General features: G+C 45.3%; 1 protein-coding gene across 1 annotated transcript; it reads left to right on the forward strand.

The window, feature by feature from the left end:
• The first annotated feature begins 5,900 nt into the window (after window positions 1–5,900).
• LOC124273981 lies at window positions 5,901–24,638 on the forward strand. The gene is made up of 3 exons (XM_046709316.1): window positions 5,901–6,267; window positions 23,371–23,502; window positions 23,750–24,638. Exons 1-3 carry the CDS (start codon window positions 5,949–5,951, stop codon window positions 24,019–24,021), a joined length of 723 nt encoding a protein of 240 aa, XP_046565272.1. The 5' UTR covers window positions 5,901–5,948; the 3' UTR covers window positions 24,022–24,638.
• Window positions 24,639–25,169: the final 531 nt, after the last annotated feature.

Here is a 25,169-nt window from a genome sequence, read left to right on the forward strand (position 1 = left end):
ACTGACGATACAGTCATTCATAGTCATTTGATCTGGACGTCCTCACAACAATTCTACCACCTCTCTGACTTGTTGCTCTGTTGGTGGCTTGACTGTCGGTGTGACAGCGTCTGGTTTACTAGTACCGGTCTGACATCTGCTTGTGGAGTCTTTGGAATTGACACAATGGGAGATACAGCTGAGTGAGGCGTTAAAGAACACACCAAACCAAAGCGTTTGGTTTATACTACAGGATCCACCATTCTGTTGTATCCGCACCTAATCCAGTGAACTTTAAAACATTTCCCTGCACTTTGTTATATGCCCCTTGTCCGTTGGATGTACATCTCTTGCACGTTGGGTGTACATCGCTTGCACGTTGGATGTACATCCCTTGCACGTTGGATGTACATCACTTGCACGATGGTGAAATCTCAGTTGGCTGGTTGGTTTGTTGTGTAACGCAGCACTCAGCAATACATGTATTCCAGCTATATGGTGGAGGTCTGTAAATAATCGAGTCTGGACCAGACAATCCAGTGATCAGCAATATGAGCATCTATCTAAGCAATTTGGATACGATGAGATGACTCAACCAAGTCAGCAAGCCTGACCACCCGATCCCGCTAGAATAGAATAGAATAGAATAGAATAGAATAGAATAGAATAGAATAGAATAGAATAGAATAGAATAGAATAGAATAATACTTTAGTGCCTTTTCAGGAATTTGTGTTACATCAGCAGAGCTACTGACACATCAGAGAGATACAAAACATATTTACATAAATTCATTGATTTAGGTATCTTCACATTTGCTTGAGAGAGACATGGTACTTGGAATAAAGGATGTACGGGCTCTCTTAGTTTTCACAATTGGAACTTTGTAGCGGCGGCCTGAAGGGAGGAGGTTGTATTCCGAATATAAGTCGTGAGTCGCCTCTTTCGACAAGCATGGGTTACAAAAGATCAATTGTAACCCGTATCTTCACAATAAGTTTCTACCTCTTAGGCTCTCTCACCTATTATACGTAATTCCTGAAATTTAAGAAACAAAATTGTTCATATTTACTGAAATCATTTCAATTACTGACATACTGATATTACATTTAAAGTCAGTCAGATTTTCATAGATATATCTTCTTATGGTATATAAAATACAGCAGGATCAAAGGCTTAGTGTAGTTCAGTCACAACATAGAAGGACTTTTCAAGATTTATGAGACGAACAAACGAGTTCTGATACCAAAGGAAGAATACTATAAGATCATCAGCGACCTCCCAGAAGCATCCAAGACCTCCAAGAAGACTTCTCATCAGTATTATCTTCTTAAGAAGTATGAGGTTCTTCCGTGTGGTGACATTAACAGACTGATAAGAAGACGTCAGCATGAAGAAGAAACACCCCTGTACTTCATTTCCATAGAAGAGACCGATGAAGTTGTCAAACGGGGTCACATTGCGACGGGCCATGGGGGACGGGACAGAATGGTTCATGAACTGTCCAAAAAGTACGCAGACATAACCATTGACGCATCGACCCTCTTCAAGAACTTGTGTGTTGAATGCCAGCGGAAGCGTAAGAGAGCTACAACAAAAGGGACCGTAGTAAAGCCAGTCATCTCCAAAGACTTCAACTCCAGAGCACAAGTCGATCTTATCGACATGCAATCCAAGACTTAAGTTTTGTGTATTGCGGCCACTGACTTCTAAACGCGCAGCAGAAGTGGCGTATCAGCTTTTTGACATCTTCCTCCTCTTAGGTGCCCCATGCGTTCTTCAAAGTGACAATATGTCTGGATTTACTGCCCAGGTTATTTCTGAGCTGAAGATTTTTGGTGATGGTACATGGAAAACCAAGACACCCCCAAAGTCAAGGTTCTGTAGAAAGGGCAAATTGTGACATCAAGGATATGCTTGCTGCTTGGATTGGTGATAATGATACAAGTGATTGGATTTTGGTACTAAAGTTCGTTCAATTTCAGAAGAACTCCAGTCTCCATACCGGAATGAGGCGATTTGCATTTGCGGCGCTGTTTGGGTCTGACGCTCGCACTGGATTGACATCAACTAGCTTGCCGACTGACATCCTGAAGATTACTGAAGAGAAAGTCAACCAGATGCCATTTCATCCAACCAAGAAGCCATTCAGGTGTTGTGATTGAGTGCAGTGACAGCGAAATGTGTACTATAGCAGTGAAAAGTGGTATATAGGAAGCTGGTAACCAATTCGACATGTGTGTTACGAGACTGTACTCTGCAGATGACTTCAACATTGAGAAACCCATTTCCCTTCGGCATGCTGTTCATCAACACTCTTACTGTAGTGGACAAGGTTTCACTAAATGCAACTGTGCTGGCTCAAAGCGTTGTCAGACCAATCGCTGCAAGTGTTACAAGGCAAAGATTCAATGTAGTTCTAGGTGTAACTCAACACTCCCATGTTCAAATACAAATTCATGAACACAATGAAATAAAATTCATGAAAATCAATGTGCTGTACCTTGTTCCTAAAAATGAAGGCATATCTATAAATACCAGACTGACTTTAAGAGTAATATCAATATTTCAGTCATTCAAATGATTTCAGTAAATATGTATAATTTTGTTTCTTAAATTTCACGAATTATGTATAATTACTGAAAATTTCAGTAAATATACCTAATTCCTGAGTGAATCAGACATTATACATAATTACTGAAATTTTCAGTAGTTATACATATTTACTGATTATGCATATTTCCTATAGCATATATACATGTCTGTGAATACACAATGCCATTTAGAAAGTGGTCAAATGTAACACATGTTATATTGGGATTTACACCTTCTCACGGACAGTAAAGTGCACATTCTAGTACTTTTGTTGGGTTGAGTGTCCAATCCGGGATTCGAACCCACACCCTCAGAGTCACGCACCTAATCACCAACACAGAAAGTCATGAGGGGTTTAAAACTTAGATGGCTGACTTTGTAAAAATGCTTGCAAAGCAAAGCGACTCGATCTTCATCATCAATTAATTTAACGCCTGTTCATTAGTGATTATAAATTACAGCTTTTACAAATAATTTACACAATAAGTCGAAACAGTTTAGAAATGATTTTAGCCCACCCGCTCTCTTGCTGACTGAGGTTGAGAAGAAAACTAGAGAAGGCCGCCCGGAAGTAAACCTATCTGTCAATGCAAAGGCCTGTGGTGATATAACACAGTGTGCTTGCGTGATGCAAACGGATGCCTGCGCGTGGTTTCCTTTTAGCTGCCACACAGTCAATACGTTCTTTACTTTCTTTAACCAAAAACATAATATCATTATTGATCATGGAACCAATTTTAATATCTCAGCCTTTTGAGGTATTGTGATTTCCTCCATTCGAGCATGTTGTCAGAATGTGCCTGCACTCTGTAGATGTGGATGTATAAATACAAAGCTCTACATCAATTAGGCTCGACTTTATGATTGTATGTTTCTTTGATGCCCTTTATGCTAAGCGTTAGAGGAATCTTGCTAATGGGAAGATCTTTTTTTGAAAGCACATTATATTCTGTACTATTTCAATTTCACGTTTCTTTTTTGTTTTAATCATAGCAAAATATGTTTCTGTTACCGTTCTAATACACGGAATTGGATTTTCAAAGCATAAACAGTTAGGTGGATGGTGCTTGATTAACGTTCACGTATACATATGTCCCCTTGTTGAGAGGCACCCTCAGTCTGTATCCAGCCTATCATCACACATAAACATATTAAACTGATGTTATTGTTGGCCAATATTTTAATTTTATATCTTTACGATTTAAACACAAGAACAGATTGTAATATCGCATGGATGACATCATTAGTTTTGCTGGCATTAGTTTAAACACGCTTTATTCACAATGCGAAAAGGATCGGGGACTGATAAAACCACTCTCCAGGAATATTCACAAATTTGATTACAATCATTTGTTAGAGACTCTAGGCACAGAGAAAGACTGACAGAGAAAGTGTAACTACTGAAATAGTTTTGATTTGCTTAAATAAACATGTTTGTTTGTTGTTTAATTCAGCACTCAGCAGTATTCTAACTCTGTGGCGGAGGTCAACTATTGACGCAATTGGGATGACAGTGTCAACCAAGTCACCCCAATTTACTGATTTGTCAGATCTACAATAAAGTTTTTAAAAAGAGACAACGTAATGAATCACAAAAATCTTGAATAGCTTTAAAAGTTTTTTCGACGCTGTTTGTATAATGAACATTCAAACAAATACAGATGAGAATTTTGCACAAAACTACATTGGCAGGATTGGTCTGTAATTAACCCTATTCTTTAAAGATAATGTACAAACCCAGTGACGTAGTTGCATATGTTGAATTTGATATTTTCTAATACCATCAAAAAGTACAGTAGACCTAGGGTATTACATGTCTGGATTTTAACTGTGGTGATGAATTAACATATTCCAGGAAATATCACAGCGGTGGACACTAGAAATCTTAGCCTCGTTGGGAATAAATCCCGGGTCCTTGACGTGACGAACGCTTTGAGCACAAGGCTACCCCAACGTCTTTTCTTCTGAGTGAATGAGTGAGTTTTAGCTTCACGCCACGCTACGCTATATGCCAGGATTTCTCGGCGGGCGACACTAGAAATTTCATATATTGTACCCATGTGTGGAATCGCACCCGGGCCTTCGGCGTGAGGAGCGAACGCTTTAACCACTAGGCTACCTCACCGCCTCCACCCCCTACCCCCTTCTTCTGAAATAAGTCCAAATTATTAATACGAAAACTAACAATGACATCACAACATGACAACGATATGATCAGCCTCCTCATCTAAAACATTCAAAGGGTAAGTTTGATGGCGTGAATGCAAAACTGAAACTCTGAACTAGCTTAAAATATTGGACCTGTCTGTTAGGCCCCACTTCTAATTACAGAAATATAACTACATGTACATATACCTAACAACCTAATATACGTGACGTAACTTGCCCATCGTGAGAAATCTGCAGCAGACGTACAAACGCAAGCCAAGTGTTAACCTGAGCCAACGCTGAAATATGATACAAGTAAAAACAAGACATTACATTAAACATTATTTTGGTGACACTCCTGAAGACCAACCTTCTCCTGAAATATAATAGCTTGTTTATACCAGCACAATTTAAACAGAGTAATAAGCCATAAGGAGGGTTGCTCAAAGACCAATCTGGAAATATACACCTATGATTTCTGTGTATTTTTTATCAATGTTTCATGGGCCGACAAATTTGCAAATGTTCTTTAGGATAACATGGGCTTTTCTTGTCTGAACTTTCTGGACTATAACATGTTTGGCTTCTGCTGCAACATTGTTCATGTTGACACTCGATGGCAATAAGCAGCCTGGTCGTTTTGTATTTCATCGTTGTGGTCTTTCTAATAAATTAGACATGCTGAACGGTGTAGTGCCCTTGACATTTCACCACTTGCTTTTCCATCAGTGCATATTGTGTACTCTATGAGAGATTGCATAAGTACTGATTTGGTACAGATATCATGTCAGTTCTTAGTCATGAAACTACATTTTTGACAAATTTGCATGATGACTTGCATTTTACTTACTGAATGACAACAATCGATTACGACAAATTTTAAATGAGTATTTAAGAACATTTCCAATGGTGTTGAGCAAGGTTCAGTTAAAGAATTGTGTTGTCATCAACAATTTTGCATCCACATCTTGAGTGAATCTAACCGGTGATTTTGACAGATTACTGATGTAAACACCCATCATTGAAACCTGCGTGCTGTTTTATAGCGCCAGTCCCGATCCGTCAAGCACAACTTAATTCATAAATATTCATACCATTCCCGTACACATGGCGGGAATATTGATTGTCTTCTATCCGAGTAAGGTACCGTAGTAACTCATGTACAGTCTCCACCGGAACACTCACAGGTCTACACGCCACTGCAGAAACTGCGTTGAATATTACAAGGATGTCCAGAAGTTACTTATATATCCTGGCAATATGGTGGACGCATTCGGCGGATTCAACAAGTATTATTCAGGAGTGTGGTTATCACCACTATACCCACGCTTCTACGCTTGATAATCAGCTCTTCTTCCACTGGCTGTTGTGGGAGAAGAACTCTACGAAGAAACTTGAATGTGCCACCTTCTGTTTCCAAGAGAAAACCTGTGTTAGTTTTCAAGTCAACACAGAAGAATCTGTCTGTCGAGGGTACGCCGTCAGCTTCAACCCTAACTCCACGAGTGACTCGGCTCCAGGATATGTTCTGTATGAAGCAGAAACAGGTAATGTTGATCAGACATTGTTGTATTTTCAGCATCCAGTGTGCAATTGTCTAACTACATCATGAAAAGATTAAATTTAGGGTAAAGGCACTTTTATGAAATGCTTAACAAACTCAGTCTGCACCGTTACTTCAACCCTTCACAACATGAATATATATGATTAAAGTTCTGATACACACAATGCTAATTTAGAGAGTGGTACTATCTAACGCGACCTTTCAAATTGCATACACTCAAATACCCTTCATATGTATATTTTAGGGGAAGCCGCGGTGGCTGAGCGGTCTAGGCGCCTGCCTTTGTGTGCTGGCGATAAGGTGCCTGACTCTGAGGGTGTGGGTTCGAATCCCGGATGGGACACAACCCAACAAAAGTACTAAAATGTGTACTTTACAAAGAAAGTGTAATCCCAAATATAACATATGTTACATTTGACCACTTTCTGAATGGCATTGTGTATTTCATATATTTTATGCATAATGTTGTGTATCATTTGCTTGATAACCATGTCAGGATCTACACCAATACCTCGCAACTATTGCAATAAAGAGGTTGCTGTCTATAGAGTGTTCTCCTTTATCATAGTTACCATCTTCTAAATGCCACATAAAGAAGAAGACCTTTCAAATTGTTCACAACATATTGTTATATTTACACCGCCCAGTGTGCATTTTTTTTAGCAACATCATCAAAAGATTAGTTTGGTGGTAAAGACACTTTCAAACGCTTATCAAACTCAAGCTGCACCATCACAACATGAATGAATATGATTATAATTTTAACGCACGTGTTGGCAATTTAGAGAGTGGTACTATTATTTAACACAAATTTAGAATTGTTCAGTGACCATTTTCTTTTTTTTTCCTTTGCATTTCCAAAACGGTTTTATCTCGCCACACATTTGCGGTACCAATACTGGTGCTGAATTCACCATAGGATCCACTAGTTAAAGCGTTGGTGACATTTAGCTGAAGCGTAGACTCTCTTCTACATATTACCCAATATCAAATTAACAAATTTAATAAATTTTCACTGATCCTTCAAAAACACTTTTGCATATAAATGGAACCAAATATTCATTGTACTCACAAGACTTTTTCCCGAAATTCAGCTGTCTGGGGAGCAATATGATGAAGAGACAGGCTTTGAACAGTGAAATACTACAGTGACACTCCTCTTTAAAACTCATCAAAATCAGCGGCCAGGTTTAACTATAAACGGCAATATGATAAATGATCGCAACACAGAGTAGGATTACTATACGTTTTATGCGAGATGTGCGCAGGACCTTTCCAGATTTTATAAAACAGCTACCAAAATAATGTTTGATTGAATGTCCTGTTTTGACTTTTTCAATATTTGCCTGCCCTGCCCTGCCCTGCCCTGTGTTCGATTCCCCGCAATATATGAAACAAATTTCTAGTGTCCCCTGCTGAGATATTGCTGGGATATTGCTAAAAGCGACATAACACTATACTCACTCACTGCTTCAGGAGACGCAATGGTACTTTTCTATGGCATGTCCATATGTCTCGCATGGGTTTGTTTTTCTTCTACATATTGTTTTTCGTTGGCTGCAGATAAGTTAGAAATGTACTGATTACATAGTAAACAGAATCCATGAAGATCCAGGTTGGAACTGGTCTTCAGTAACCCATGCTTGTCGTAAGAGGCACCTAACAGAATCGCTTGGTCAGGCTCGATGACTTGATTGATAGACATATCCTAACTGCGTAGATCAATCCTGTGTTGCCTGGTCCAAACTCAATTATTTCACAGACCGATGTTTTATAGTATAGCTGTAATATTGGCGAGTGCGGTTTTACTCAAATAAGAGATCCTTTTCTGTGGAAACCCATGAAGGTCCGGGTTAGAATGAGCCTTCAGTAACCCATGCTTATCGTAAGAGGCGACTAACGGGATCGGGTGGTCAGGCTCGCTGGCTTGGATGACACAGGTCATCGGTTCCCAATTGCGCAGATCGATGATCATGCATTGTTGATCACTGGATTGTCTGGTCCAGACACAATTATTTACAGACCGCCGCCATATAAAGTTTACAAACAATTTGTCATATATGGAATTATCTCTTACACTGGATCACTGAAACGATTTAATTAAGAGCATTGTTCAAAAAATGAATCAAAATATCTTTCACATTATAAAAAGTAAAACGATCGACATAATTTTGCCTAAAAACAAAACCGCAGTAGTATATACAATGATAGTCCGAGATCAAGTCCAACAAAAGCCTGTCAGCCAAAAATCTTTTGTCAGGCCCTTAGATCTCGCCCCCATCGTATATACTACTTTTGAATCCCAAGTTAACTTCCCGGCCACACGTGACACAATAGTGTCACTATGATCGCGAACTAGCACTTGACACTATGTCGTGTTGACCTCGAGGAAACAGTTTAATGTGAATCGCCTATGATCTCTTTGGTGTTCGTAATAAAGGCTTGCTGGGCTTTTCGTACCCCCTGTTCTATGTACTTTTTTTTCTCGTCTTCGCTGATAGCAGACTTACGAGACTTGGACCGGATTTCCGGTTTCATCTTACGGTACTTGTCGAGTTCAGAGAGGATTGAACGAAATTCCTCCTCTGAGATCTTACTGTCAGTGAGTGCTGTGGAAATACGCTCACTTACCGTGTTCAGCTTTGCTTCGGCCAGAACCCTGATCTCGTTGTGTTTCAACGCTTTACGGTGCAGTCTGCGGGATGCAAACTTCAACACCAACCCTGCCACCCCTACCACCCCAGCTGTTATTTCAATGCCTAGCACTATAGGTGCAGCCACGATGGTGGCTAACAACCCAACACCTGCCACCCCTAGTCCCATGCTGGTTGTCGTAAGGGCAGTATCAGTCCCGTCCACGATATTGAAAGCTCTATGGTACTTCTTATATAGTGCTTTCCGCGTGTCGCGGTCTTGTTCTAGTTGGCGTTTTACATCACATAACTGCCTCAAGCGGAACCCGTTTATGGTTTCCAGGGTCTTCGCGACTTCCTTTACGTCTGGGTACAGGCCCATACTGTGCATATAATATATTCTAAAAAATATCTTTAAAATGTGCGTAATTTACTTTTTGCACAGTGTATTTGAAGCTTACAAATCTTAGACCCTCGTACAGGGAAATAGGGGAGAGGTACATAGGTAACTTTGCGTCCAAACGAACATCATCAAGGCTTACTGAGGGGACTATAGAACCCGTTGAGGGGTCCGGTTGTATGACGATACGGAAACGTTCGCCCAGGGTTAGGGCGCTATAGTGTATTGTCACCCCAGGTAAAAGTTGCTGTTCTACGGGATCACCCCCCATGAAGTAGACTTCTATGGCGAGTGTGGACCCTGGGTTCACCTTCATAAGGTCCAATTGGGAATTGGGGACGTCAACCCTTAACTCAGCCTCCAAGCCTGAAGCAACTAACATGTTACCCATGTGATCCGGTATTAGTTGAGTACTTATACCGTAGTTCGGAACGAAAGCCCCAAACAAGATACCATTGTTCCTAATTTCGGAGACATACCTATCTTTGTCTAACGAGATATAAAGTTCGGTGAGGGTCATGTTGACCAACCATTTGGGCTCTATAAAGCCGTCTGGCAGACGCCGCCGCCCGTACACGCCGTTTCTTAAGTGCAGGACGTACGAGGCGTCTTCCTCGCCGGGTAGATCGAATCCCTCCGTGTCTCCTAGATCGTTAAGTGTGGCGTTGGGCCGATGACGATTGGACATTGCTATAATACTATTACGAGATAGTTTCCAATTGTTTTTCTGATAATTTCTCAGGGGTGCACTTCACCCCCATGAAGTGTATGTTGTTGGGTAGGAAGATCTTGGTGAGTGATATCTTGTCTTCCACGGTCACTGTGATCCCCTGCAGACTGGTGTGGGAGTCGACACCCACTCGCACGTAAACAGTGCAAACCTGATACTGGTGCCGTTTCACCCACCGGAGTTTGATCCCCTTCACGATTTCGACTTCATCCTGCGATTGTTCCCCTAGGTAGACTTTGATGACCAGCATGGAGTTAGCCGGTAGGCTCGCCAGGATGTTGACCACGTCAGCGAATTCAGACACCAACTGCAATACCCCGTTTTGCACTCCCGGTTTACTTGATAGCATGTGGGCTGTAACACTCGAGACTGGGCTGATGACTACACTACGTCTCTGAGCCGGGATGTAAGCCACGAGCAGGGTTCCGGTGTTCACGACATCGTTTAGGTAGTTGTCTTTGTTCTCCGTGAACACGTAGGTGGAGCCGAGCCTAATGCTGAGAAACCAGTCGACTTTAGCAGGCAACAAGACCCACTTGTCGTCGTCGGTGAAGACGAGCGTATATGGCTTGTTTCGGGCGACGGTCGTGCTATCAACATCTTCTAAGTTGAACAGTTTGCCTCCGAACGATTGGGATACCGCCCATCTATCATCACCGATGCGGACTAGGTCAAACCGAGTTTTGAGGGCCGCTCCTGAGACATCTACTATGTCACCTAGGGTTCTACCGATGGAGGGGACTTCAACGCGTTTGTAAATGTTGTTTTTCAGTTGCAAGGCGTACAGTTTACCATCTACTCCGGGGTCGTCGAATCCACGTGTGTCCCCGAGGTCGGAGATCCCCACATTGACGCATTTTTTCAACTTCATTCCGGGACCTTGTGCGCTTGTCATTTTATGTGCAGCGTTATGCTGGGGTATCCTATATTCACAGGATTATGCTTTATATCTAACACCGATATTAACAACTCTGGGATGTTGCCCCGAGTTAATCTCTTATACTGACGCAGTGAAAACGACTCGGTTCTACCGTCGTTGTATTTCTCCATTTTCACCGGTACGGCTCTCAGTATCGTGGAAGGGTGACCACCTTGAACGTTGTCCATTGTGCTCAACTGACTGAGATGAATGCACAGCTCTCGGTACAGAACTAGGTCGGGTAACTTCGTGCCTGTGACGGTAGTTGTGGGTTTTATCTCGTCCGGCGACATCCCGAGTGTCGTCGCCAATGGTCGGCCGAGCCTCAAGGGGTTTATTCCGTTGTTGGTTAACACCACTGTGCCGTTTGAGTCATTCATCTTGAGTTCGGCTCCCAAGGGTTTGAAGACCTCGTCGCTTAGCGAGCACACGCTGTTGTAGCCGTCAGTTATCTGGTTGCGGGCGCCACTGACGAACAGCTTGTTGTTGTTGGCGTTGATGTTAGCCCATCGTGGTAGGTAGGTGAAATCGCAGAGTGTGACTTCGAGTTGGCCCGACGTGTTATCGATCGCATGCATCAACTGAACGGACTCGCCGCTCGTTATTCCTGGAAGTGTTACGTACATGTTACAGTATATATACCCATTATATAATACTTTAAAAATGTACAAACCGGGAGGAGAATCCTCCCCAGGAGTGTTTTACCCTAAACTGGATATAGATTTCACATGAAGATTGTGGTCGACGCTGCTGGGCTGTATTTCGGCGCCCAGTTTATAGATGTATTTGCCAGGTATAGGTTTTCGGTGACTAACGTTAAGGTAGTCAACGCTTGGTTCAGCAACCCGATGCAGTTCTTGCAGAATTAACTCAACTTTGCTGTGTGGTGCGGTACAACAGGGTGTGGCTTGACATTAACCGACACTCGGCGGGGACCGCTGAGTCAGTCTCTGTTCACGTTCCACGTGTACTACCAGGTCAGGTGTATCTTTAAAGAGATCAACGCTCCGTTCCCACAGGACAAAGCATGGGACGCAGTAAACAATCAGTACTATAGACGGGCCTACGAATGCTTTTGCAACGAATTCAAGCTAGACGGATTGGCGTTTGCCGGGCCCGAACCATCGGTTGGGTATCCCCATCACTCACAATATGCACATCATGGAAGCCAGCAAACAGCTGGTGAAAAAATTGGGGTACAAGTCGTATCATATCACAACAAACGAGTGGGATGACCGTTACATGGCTTTCGACACCAGCACGGATTACCGAGTCTGGAGGTTCGAGTAGGGGCCCGCGGACAATTGAAAAGTGTTCATGCTGGACACGTCGAAAGGGTTTACTCGTGCAGGTGTCACCAGATTGAACGACTCGATTCGAACGTACGTGTGGGCCCTGTTAGGTGCACAGACGCAAACGTGTTCCAGTATTATCTGTAAGGGGACTGCTTACGACGCGCAGAAACAGTTCGTGTCCGACGTCGAGGATGTCATAGCCTCCCCAGTTGATATACCGGGTGCCATCCGACGATACCAAGACGTGTTGGAATATGCCCGGTCGAAAGTCGACTACGTGTTCGACGTGGGACTGTACATGGCTCCGAGCCACGTAGCCACGACCGAACAGAAGCAGGGTATCAACCCCGGTGTCAACGTCCCCCACGTACCACCCGCCACGACTGGTGAAACGGGCATAGTCGTACCACCCCCGGAGCCCAGGGTTCAACCCACACCACCACAGCCCAAATCCCTACAATCCAATCAGCAGCACATCGACCGTAAAACAGCGCTGGTGGTTGGTGGGATCGCGGTCGGATTGGGGCTCATTTGGTTAAACATTCCTTAGCCGCTACGTACACCAGGCCCACCACGGCGACGATGGCTGCCCACAGGTTTTGGCTGAGCCACGTGACAGTTTTATCCAGCGTGCTAAGCAGCCACGAGACGATGTTTCCCAGGATGCCTGTCAGGGCTTCGGCGGCCTTACCAGCGAGTTTAGCCAGGGCCTCCCCGAGGGATTTCAGGTATTTTTTTATCTAGTCTCTGACGCCACCAGTGGGTGTTGGTGTGCCACCGCTTGGGGGTGTGTGGGTACCCCCTGTCAGCGACATGACCGGGGTTGATATGATGAAGTCCAATGCAGGCAGAATGCTGGTGATAGTAATCCCTTGCTCTCGGAAGAGGATTCGGATCCTATTGGCCAACGTGGTGTCTTCATTTAGGACTCGATCGATGGTTACCCGCACGCGGCTGATCTGGGATCGAAGCTATTCCCGGTTCGAGGAAGCGGATTCCAACCGAGTCCCTCTGATCTTGCAAGTTGCGCAATCGTTTTTCGATGCGGCGCTTCATATCCTCGTCATCCGTTTTGGTGAGTTTTCCTTTCTCGAGAGCGATGTGCACGTCGAGTTCGTTCAGTTTCCCCATGTTGTTCATGAGTTCTCCGCGTACACGTTTCAAGGCATCGTGTAGGCCGTACAGTTCCCTCAGGGCAAATTCGAGACCCGGCAAAGGCTTGTTCCAGTACGCGTTCAACAGATTTTCGACGCTGTTCGACGTTTCTTTAGCACGTTGGGGCATATCACCTTCACCGCTGAGTTCGGCCCTGGCTGCTTGCAGATCTTGGATGACCTTCGGGGGAAGCTTAGGCCGCGCGCCACCGTAATCTATGAAGCCTAGTTCATCATGGATCAGTTGACTCCCACCAGGGCGACTGGTGAGTGTTGACAAAGCATACAGTCCTTTCCCGTCTTTTTTCATGATATCGACCCCCGGGTGAGCCTTCAATCGCAGCGTGCCCTTCTTATCGATGGTAAACTTGGCATAGTCTCGTACCAACGGCTTGATGTTGTCTCTCTTTTCAACTGCGTCGTAATAATCGTCGACGGCCGGCTGTACAAGTTCAGCACTTAAGGGGTTGTTCGTGAATGAGGTTTCATCCTCCCCGAACGTCTGGTCACTATCATCCCACATATCATCCATAGGGATGTCCTCATGATCGCCTTCAGCCATTATTTATATTAAACTTTTATATTTTATCTATATAACAATGTATGGTAGGAAACCTGATCCTTTCCGAAGATCAAGAGAGCCTCTAGGCGTCAGAGCCGTGCGCCAGTCGGTGACCATCACCAACAATCCCAGCAAGATAGACCAGAACCAAATGCAGCTGGTTAGATTCCCAAACCTGGGTGAGAATGACCTCATTGTACCAGGCACGGTTCGACTGACGTTCAACCTCACGTTGACCTCCGCCAACGACAAACGCGAGCTAGTGCGGAACGTAGGTCGGGCCATCATCAAGAAAACCACCATCAAGATCAGCAGTAACGAGGTGCTGAGCATCGACAACAGTGACGTGTTTCACTGCTACGGGGACCTCTGGAAAAGCGAGGGAGAACGCGTCAATGACGTGTACCAAGGTATCAGCAAATCGACTCGGTTGCGCGTGGGGTATGGCTTCACGCAAGACCAGCTAGACAAGATCTCAGAGGGTAAAAAGGCCATCACCCAAGCGTATGGGAACAGGTTCTGCATGCGGCTCGACTTTGAGTTGCTCATGGGACACGCGCCGTTTTACCAGGCCGCACTGGGGGATAGGCTTGAATACGAGCTAATGTTTAACGACTATAGCAAAGTCGTGCGTACGTCGAACGGTGATGAGGCCAGTTACACCATCGACAACATCTCTCTGGAGTTCGACATGGTCACTAGCCCGGAGCTGGCAAGGCAGGTTCGAAGCCAGTACTCGGGGAAGGTGGCCATCCTGTACGACCGCATACTGAGGCATAGAGCGGTCATGTGGGATAAGAGCGACACGCTGTGGAACATCAACCTAAACGTGCTGGCGCGAATGATGAAAGGTATCCTGATCGTCCCCGTGGAGGATTACGAGCCGTTCCGAAGGGACAGCGAGAAGTTTTTCAACCCCGCAATTGAAAAGGTGGAAGTGACCATCGAGGGCGTGCCCAACCAGTTGTTCAGCACCGGTATGAGGGCACACCAGCAGTGGGACGAGATAACGAAGCTACCGACCTGGCACCAACATGTCATCAAGGACCTGGACCTATCCTCCGTGCAGATCGGTGAAAACCTGACCACCAAGTACGAGCTATGGTTGGACATGCGATCCACGGATGACGATAAATTGCATTGCAGCCGTTGCCGCATCGACAACGGCAGCGAGGGGATAACCATCCAGATTACCAAGAAGGCTCAACCCGCAGGCAAGTTGGAATTATATCTGTACGTGATTATGGACGCGCAACTTAATATAGAGAATGGGAAATTCGTGCAAGACATCTATTGATCTACCCCGCGACCCGCACTGCGCCATAGTGTCTGGGCAGATGGGCTGTGGGAAGACCGTTTTCGTGTTGGATATGTTGGAGGGGGTACTACCGGGATGTGTTTGATAGCATCGTTATCATGTGCCCTACTTTGCACATGAATAGAACGTACACGGAAAGACCTTGGGTGATGACGGACCCGGACGTACACAGAGTCGACCCGGGAACACGTCTGCAGGACTGGTTGAAGGCTCATCACAACAAATTCAAAGGGGAGTCGACGATGTTCATACTGGACGAATGCAGCGCTAATCGAGAGATAACAAAAAAGAGAGACATGTTATCGTACCTGGCCTTCTCCGGCCGGCACGCAAAGCACAGCGTCTGGGTGCTAACGCAGAAGTTCAACTCGGTGTTGAAAGATCTCAGGGAGCAGACGCGATGGGTGGCCTTATTCCACTGCAAGGACAGGGATTCGTTCGAGGAGTGTTTGAGAGAGAACGATGTGATGAGCAAAATAGAACGAGAACGTGTGAAGAAACAGCTCGCTGAAACTAACCATGCTAAGCTCGTGCTCAAGACCGACCAACCCGTGGCCTATAGGGTGTTTTAGCTTAGCAATGCTTAGCCATGCTTACCAATGCTTAGCAAATGCTTCTCAAAGCTTAGTAAATGCTTAGCAAAGCTTAGCAATTAATTGTTACAGTTCTATAGGGAAGAAGGGTCTTCCGATGGTTGTATTTGAAGTGCTTGTCGTGTGCAACTTAACCTTCATTTCATTGTGTTTCACCTGCATCGGGTATTATATTATTAAAACTAAAACCTGCTTATTACATTATAAGATGGAGTGTGATGAACTGCTAGAACAACAGTTGGTGGAGGGTGATAAGCGAGAGAGACTGGTGGCGCTGGCTGTTGGTGGTAAAGCCAAACAATACTTTGGGGACTACACTCCCGATAAAATTCACAAAATGTCAGCCGAAGAAATAAATAAGCTGTACGCAAGATACGAGGCTAGACTCGGGGCCGAGATGACAAAGACTATAGGATCGGCAATGACCCAGATCTACACTGGTAATGCGTCATACTTCCTTCCCATTCCCCAGGAACGTCGCCTTTACCTGTGGGAGGACCTTGAGAAAGACCCTTTTATTGAACACGCCTTGAGCTCTATCAGCTGCGTGCTGTACCACAAATATGGTATGTTTTTAGCCCAAGTGACGGCGGCGATTATCACAGCAAAGCATTGCCAATTTAAGGAGGGAAAAAATAATAGTAATGGTATACAAGATGGATCAAGAAGTGACACCGGCCCCAAATGGGGAGACCCCAATGGGGAATCCTCCGGAGGTGAATCCTACAGTCACCAGGAAGAAGAACCCTAAGAGAGTCGCCGCCGATAGAAAAAGGTGGTCTAACCAACATAAGAGTTACTACACTCCACTCCTGAGGATTGCAGGCGCAACTGCTGCCGCGGCTCTCTCATTATTGTTATATAATAAACAACTCAACACTCCACCACTGGCACCACAACCACAATTAGAGGTCAACCCACATATCATGTTATAAATATATATTTTTATATCATATACATAATGTCTGAGGGTAAAACTTTCGTCAACGATGCATACCACGCCACTGTGGTCGCCAGTCTAGCCGTAGGGAACACTCGGTTGACCAAAATGGTGCTTAAACAACCGACTATCAAGCTAGATTTCAACCTGCAGGATATGGGCATGCTTATAATGAGCCTGGGTATGGCGATGGCCACCAAGGACATCCTCGTAAAACATGGGATCATACCGGAAAATATTTTGAAGTAAATGTAACTATATATAGGATGGCTACGATCGCCATGATGGTTGGCGGGGCGTTAGTAAACGCCCTGGCATTTTCCGGGAGTAATTTCCTCTTCTCGAAACTACGGGTGTCGAACGCGGCCGAGATAGAAACGGAACGGAAGACTCATGATTTGGCCGTGGAGCAATTCCAAGCCGCGCAATGCGTTTACGCGAAGAAATTTATACAGAGGAGGGATTACATTAACGAACAACTCCAGCATGAGAACCATGCCCTTAAAACATTCCATGATGTCGAAGCCGCAACGAGAGAATACTACCTACTAACCGGTAAACAGCTAGAACCACTCCATAAGCCCACACTCGCTCAGTACTACACACCATCCCCGGGCCAAAGGACCGGGGGAATTGATCTTCATCGCGCTGGGTCTAGCAGCGACTGTGTTGGTTGTAAAACACTTAGACTAAGTACTCATATGAGTATACCAAAAATGAGACCTGCCCCATACCGATGTCAGTACATACTTAGGGGGAAGACAGAGACCTGTGGTAGGAAATGTAGGATGGAGGGGTACTGCTGTTTTCAGAGGAGATGTTTTGCGAACTACACGTGTTCCGTGTGCGGTATTGGAGTGAAATGTCACTACTGTTTATGTAAAGCCCACGGGGCAAACGTAGTCAGGCACCAGCTTATCTACGAGAAGAAAAAAGACTACATAAACGAATGTAGACGTCTCCTTAGCATGGAGGTGTAATTTTTTAATGGTTACCTCCAGTGGCCCAATTAGAGCCTGTGTACACCTAGGTATAATAATGCCTGCGTTCATACGAATTCCACCCCCGGCTTTTGGCCTGAGAAGCTGGTTGATGTTTCCCGGGTAAATGTAGTATTGAAAACATCAGACCTCTGGTCATTAGCAAACTCGAAGAGGAAATAAACGAATTGGGACACATCAACTTTCAAATGATTGTTACTACAAAGCTGGATGTCTTCAGAGAACAAGTATTGACTGAATCAGCTAATATATATACGTGTATCCCCGACGTTCTGGAAATAATAAAACGGGAAAGCTATCCTGAGCCCAGAATCGATACGGTTATTCTAAATATAGCGCTGGGCGGGGGACTAAATTCGTGGTGAGAGGAGTTACCTCCCTTGTAGAGATTGTATACACCTTGGTATAACAATGACTACTGTCCGAGAGCTCAAGCAGATTGCGGGAGAATGAGGTGTAGTGGGTTACTCCCGAATGAAGAAACCAGAATTGTCGATATTACTTGGCATACAACCCCCTTCCACGGTAAAATAACTAAAACTCCGAGCGAAAGAGCTTGGGCTGATGGGTTATTCCCACCTGGGGAAAGCCGGGCTAGTCGCATTATTGCACAACCCCGTAGTAAAGACCCACACTGTGAAACAACTCAAACAGGAGGCTCGAGAGCTGGGGTTAGTCGGTTATTCCCATATGAGGAAGCCCCAGCTAGTCGAACTATTACGTCAGAATAAAGCTATTGATCTACAGTTCGTGCGCACTGAACGCGCTGTAGGTAACTATCTGAGAGGCTGGCGCATGCATGTTGATAAGAACATAGACATCGCTGACATCAAGCCTCTAATCGCTGATAAAGTCAATGAGGAACTAAATGATTTGGGAAGTATAAAGTTTCAAATCACAGTGAAAATGTCACTAGATAAACAGCAGGGGGGAACCCCCACTGGGGTCATTGAGTACATTCAGCCTTACTTCCGAGGTATAACAAAAAGCCGTGACTCATACTGAGACTATAGACGAGTCAATCGATATCAGTTTTCAGCAGATACGAGAATACCTAGAATGCTACACGCACATGGGTTCCGGGTGGGTCGTGGATAAAATGGATAAGGTCTATCTAGACATAGCTAACTACGTGCCATTCAGAGGGGGGTCGTACCTAGACTTGCCCCCCTACTACAAAGCAAAACAGGCCATAGTCAACATCAAGAATAGAGGAGACGATTGCATGAGGCTAGCTATCAGGTCAGCCTTGTTTCCAGCTGACACTAATTCGAACAGGCCTTCTAGTTATCCCCAAGACAATGGGCTCAACTGGGATGGTATAACCGAACCCACCCCCATATCTCAGAACACTAAAATAGAAAAACAGAATGATATAGCCATAAACGTCTTAGGCAACACAACGGTCGTGCACAGGGTCAGTCCAATGTTGGGACTGGGGGGTCGCCACGTGATCAATATATTCATGATAAGTATCACTACACGTGGATAAAACACCTCAGCAGGCTGTTGCACGGCCAGTCAAAACACGTTGGGAAAAAACACTTTTGCATACGATGCCTGCACGGTTTCAGCCGACCCAACCTGTTGGAATCCCACCGGGAGGATTGCCAAGGTGTGGGGCAGACGGCCATATGAGTCGACATGCCCAAGGAAGGCGACAACATCCTAAAATTCGACAACCACAAGAACCAGATGCCCGTGCCTTACATCATCTACGCCGACTTCGAACCATTGGTCAAACCCGTTGAGGCGTTTTGGGGTACCCCCAACACACAAAAAACACAGGAGCACGAGGACTGTGGGTTTGGATACGTGGTCGTCGGATGTAATGCGGAAACGAAAGCTCCCGTAGTGTACAGGGGCACCGACGCGGCTGAAAAGTTTCTAAAGTGTTTGCAGGAGGAAGAGAAGACTATCAGGAATGAGCTGTATACAGTCGCTCCCATGCGTATGACTCAAGCCGACTGGCTAGCTTACGGCTGCAGCACTCACTGTCATGTGTGTGATAAACCGCTGAACGGTGGTGATAGCCCATTGAACGGCGGTGATAACCCGCTGAACGGCGATTCAGTGAGAGATCACTGCCACGTCACCGGTAAGTATAGAGGCACCGCTCACAACGCGTGCAACCTCAAGCTCAGAATCAACCCCAAGACCATAAACATCCCCGTGGTCTTCCACAACTTGAGAGGGTACAACTCTCACTTGATCATGCAGGCCATCGCGAAAGTCGACGGCAACCTGACGTGTATCCCCAACAACATGGAGAGATACATCTCCTTTAGCTTGAATGGCCTGAGGTTCATCGACTCGGTTCAGTTCTTCCTGTCGTCACTCGACAGTCTGGTCAAGGCCAACGATACCTTCCCCATCACTGAGTACATGGATGGCTGGACCAAGTTCGCTGAGACCCGACTACCCCCCATCAACCGATTTTACAGCAACCTGACCGACTCGACAATCACCCAAGACGATTACTCGCACGCGATTAACGTATGGAATAAAGTGGGCTGTAAGAATCTGGGTGACTACCACGACCTGTACTTGAGAACAGACGTACTCCTGCTAGCCGACGTGTTCGAGACGTTTAGGAGGACGTGTTTTAAGCAGTATCAACTCGACCCCGCATGGTACTACACCAGCCCAGGTCTATCTTGGGATGCCTTGCTGAAGAAAACCGGAGTTAAGCTGGAATTGCTCACCGATTACGACATGCATCTGTTCATTGAGAATGGCTTGCGAGGTGGGATCTCCATGGCTACCAAACGCTACGCAAAAGCCAATAATCAATACGTGAAGGGCTACGACTCGAGCAAGCCAACCAATCACATCCTCTACCTCGATGCCAACAACCTGTACGGTTGGGTCATGAGCCAGTATCTACCCACAGGGGGGTTCGAATGGGCATCACCCGAGATCGATGTTATGAGCATAGCGCCGGATTCGAACAAAGGCTATATCCTCGAAGTGGACTTGGAATACCCCAATACATTGCACACATCACACAACAGCTACCCCCTGGCCCCCGAACGTTTGAGGGTTAACCAAGACTGGATGTCTGAGTACCAACATAACTTGCTGGGTGGGCGGGTGGCAGACGTTGAAAAACTAGTGCCAAACTTAATGAATAAGACCAAGTACATCGTGCACTATCGCAACCTACAGCTGTATCTGTCGTTGGGTATGAGGCTGACCAAAATACACAGGGTGCTCGTGTTCGACCAGAGCCCCTGGATGGAGCCCTACATCAGAATGAACACGGACCTGCAAAAGCTGGCCACCAGTGACTTTGAGAAAAACCTCTACAAGCTCATGAACAACTCGGTGTTTGGTAAGACAATGGAGAACCTGAGGAAACGCGTGACCGTGAAGCTGGTTGGTCGCAAGAGGAAGACAAGCTCAGGAAACTGATAGCCAGCCCGGCATTCAACCGGAGCAAGATATTCACCGACGACCTGGTGGTCCTACACATGAAGAAAAGCCACATCAAATTCAACCGGCCTGTTTACGTTGGGATGAACATCCTCGATTTATCCAAACACCTGATGTACGACTTTTACGAACTGAAGAAACAGCACGGCGACAGGTGCGAAGTGCTGTACACGGACACAGATTCCCTGTTGATGGAGATTCGAACCGAGGACGTGTACGAGGACATGAAGAAACACATCCATTTATACGACACCAGTGACTACCCCAAGGACCATGCCATACACAGCACAGTAAGTAAAAAAGTGCTCGGCAAGATGAAGGACGAGTGTGCCGGCACGCCCATAGCCGAGTACATAGGCTGGAGACCTAAGATGTACTCCATCCTGAAGGCCGACAATGGTGAGATCCGAAAGGCGAAGGGTGTTAAGAAGTACGTGGTTAAACAACACATCAAACACGCCAGATTCAGGAAGCCCTGTTCAAGACCCGCACCTTCAGGCATCAAATGAACACGCTGAGAAGCGACAGGCACAGGATATACGGACTGACGATAAACAAGACATCCCTATCACCGATGGACACGAAGCGTTGGATAGCCATCGACATGATCAAACCGTACACGTACGGGCATGAGAAAATTCAACCAAGAACATAGGTGTATATATACAATGTCACGGAACCAAAGAAAGTTTGAGGCTATTTACTACAGCCCGCTAGCGCCGTACATAAGCTGGCTAAAATGGCGTGAGTACCCCCGGACGAGGCCAAAGTGTGGCTTGAAAAACAAGCCCTGTGGCAGATCTATTTACCGGCACCACGCTACGTGCCCCGAAGAAAGTTCGGCATTAGCGTACCCAATAGCGTCCACCAGGCTGACCTCCTGTTCCTACCCCACGACAAGAGGCACAAGTATGCCCTAACCGTCGTTGGCGTTGCCAGCCGCTACAAAGAAGCCGAACCCTTGACCGCGAAAGACTCGGCCAAGATAGCCCGCGGATTCGAACGCATATACAAACGCAGCCCGCTGACGTGGCCCACAGAGCTGCAAGTCGACCCTGGGCGGGAGTTCATGGGTGCCTTGTCACAACTGCTAGACAAACACGGCGTCCAGGTCAGGCGTGGCGCTGCTGGGGCTCATCGTAGTCAAGCCATAGTTGAGAAATTCAATCGGACTTTGGACGAGCATTTATTCGGGCACCAGTATGCGAGTGAGATGGCCAACCCGGTAAAACGATCGACGGAATGGGTAGCGCGGCTACCTCAAGTGGGGTCGGCTATCAACCACGAAACCACTCGGCTCACCGGCAAGAAACCAGCCGACGCTATCAAACTGAAATCAGTGATAGCCGAACCGGCTGCACCATCGCGTAGGAAGGAGAAACAGATACCCGATAGGGTCCTCGTGAGGTACCTCTACCAGCCGGGAGAACACAAAGGGGACACTCGGAAACGAGCCACCAATCCGATATGGTCAGTCAAAACTTACAACATAGATAAAGTGGACATCAAAGCCGATGAACCGAACTTGTACTACTTGAGAGATTGGCCAGGGAGAGGTTTCGTTAGAGAGGAATTATTAGTCATACCGTACGTCACAATGTTACCCCTCAAGCAAAATATTTAACACTTACCAAGTAATCCCAATAGTATCCTGTAACCAGCTCATTCACATTAAACTGTTTCCTGTCAACACGACACGTCACATGATGAGGAAAGTGCTAGTTCGCGATCATAGTGACACTATTGTGTCACGTGTGGCCGGTAAGTTAACTTGGGATTCAAAAGTAGTATACACGATGGGGGCAAGATCTAAGGGCCTGACAAAAGCTTTATTTGGGAAATAAAGCTTTACAGAGGCTTTTGTTGGACTTGATCTCGGACTATCATTGTATATACTACTACCGCTCTATTTTGATGAACCTTAATCCCGTTTATAGATTTAATTTTTCAGGTTTTTAGGGTGACGAGTCATTAATTTATTTTAATTAAAATGTGTAAGCAAGGCAGTATTTCATCCTTATCGTAAGTTCCAATACTTTTAGAAAAACGCTGAGTGTATGGCCTCAAAACTACGGATGAGAACTCAAAACTTCTCTTCTCTTTCAGCGGCAGGACATATAGGATCTTCATGTCAGAGCAACTCCGAGTGCACCGTGCCAGACTCTGTCTGTGTCAACTCGGAGTGCATGTGTGACCCAGGGCTGTCCTTCTCACCACTGTCAGCGACCTGCAATGCAAGTAGGTGCTATTATATCTTTCTAATAACGATGCTTTCAAGTAATTGTGAAGAAAGTGCCAGTTTTAAGTTCTCAGTACACATGCACAATACTTCAATATTAACGTTTTTGTTATGTGACTGCCTTCATGACAGTCTGTATTACTGGCAGCGATATCCAGGGTCATGGAACAAACAGATTGGTGTTGAGACATTTACAATATCAACCCTGAAACTCCTCGTTCACAATGGTGAACTATCTCATTGCAGCTTGCACCTCTTACGGTCCTCATTACACTACAGTACGCGGCTACTACATCGGTCGGAACAACATGGCTACCTTCTCCAGCGTGACTGAAAATCGGTGCAGTGACCTCTGTACAAGCGAAACCAGCTTTGTCTGCCGTTCAGCTGATTGGCTGAGGGAAAGCGGGAGGTGTGACCTCACTTCGGCAACTCTCAAAACTGTGGATGCAGCGGACTACCGTATAGTTGAGGATAGGACAATCATCACTCATTTTGTTAGAGTATGTGAAATATAATCTCGTTCCATTTCCACAAACGTGTTCTCTTTAAAATGTACCATACTTGGTTCAGTTGAATGATTCACATGGACACTATCTTGAATGTAAAAAGGGAAACTTGGTGTCGTTATGTTTTGTGCATTATGTTCAAGGCTGACAGTGATTTGACCTACATGTTGACTCGTCACTTGAAATCTCTGTAAAGGTGTGTCTTTGGGTTATATTTATAAAACAACAACCAAAACAATTGCCCATCTACATTTGGTCAAATTCAATACCCATGGCTTGCAACGTCTGTGTTTCGGCTTTTGCTACATTTTATTATTTGACCTGACTTGGATACACTTCCCGGAAACTGGGTGGATTATAGCAAAGCACATTTGCTCCAAGCAATCTGACCATGTTGTACAGGTAAAGGATGGATACTGATCTAATGGTAAGGCTTGGTGAATTGCATGTCTGGCGATGCCATTGTAACCCAACTGCTTTGATTTATGCTCATTTTGTAATTCCCTTAATTGTCTGATCAAGACTCGAATATTTGCTGGAATATTGCAAACTGTGATCACAACAACAAATACGAACCTGAATTTCGAAACGCATTTTGGGCTAAAACTATCCTCACTCAGATAACTGAACCTATTTTTATTCCCGTTACATGTATATGGTATCCGTAAGTCCAACCATCTACGGTAAGTCCTGAGTCCAACATCTGAAGCATGTAGTTCGATCAAAAGGATGATGACTGATTGGAACGGTTGATGAACCGATGGTAAGCGGTGGTATGCAATAGCCTCAATCACATTTGATGATTGCAGTGTTTTGATGTGGATTACGTCCTTTTGATTGTCGACCCGTGAAGATCCGGTTTAGAATTAATTTTCACTAACCCATGCCTGTCGTAAGAGGCGTCTAACGGGACCGGGTGGTCAGGCTCGCTGACTTGGTTGACGCATGCTATCGAATCCCAATCGATGCTCCTGTTGTTGATGAGCATGGGTACTGATCTGACGGTAAGGCTTGGTGTGTTGCATGTCTGAGGATGTCATTGTAACCCGATTGCTTGGATCGATGTTCATTATATCAATCACTGGTCCAGACTTGATTATTTACAGACCGCCTCCATGTAGCTGGAATATTGCTGAGTGTGCTGTTTAACAACAAAC

Source organism: Haliotis rubra, unplaced genomic scaffold (assembly GCF_003918875.1).
Source record: "Haliotis rubra isolate DU_JTF1 unplaced genomic scaffold, ASM391887v1 Scf1865, whole genome shotgun sequence".
Classification (NCBI taxonomy): domain Eukaryota; kingdom Metazoa; phylum Mollusca; class Gastropoda; order Lepetellida; family Haliotidae; genus Haliotis; species Haliotis rubra.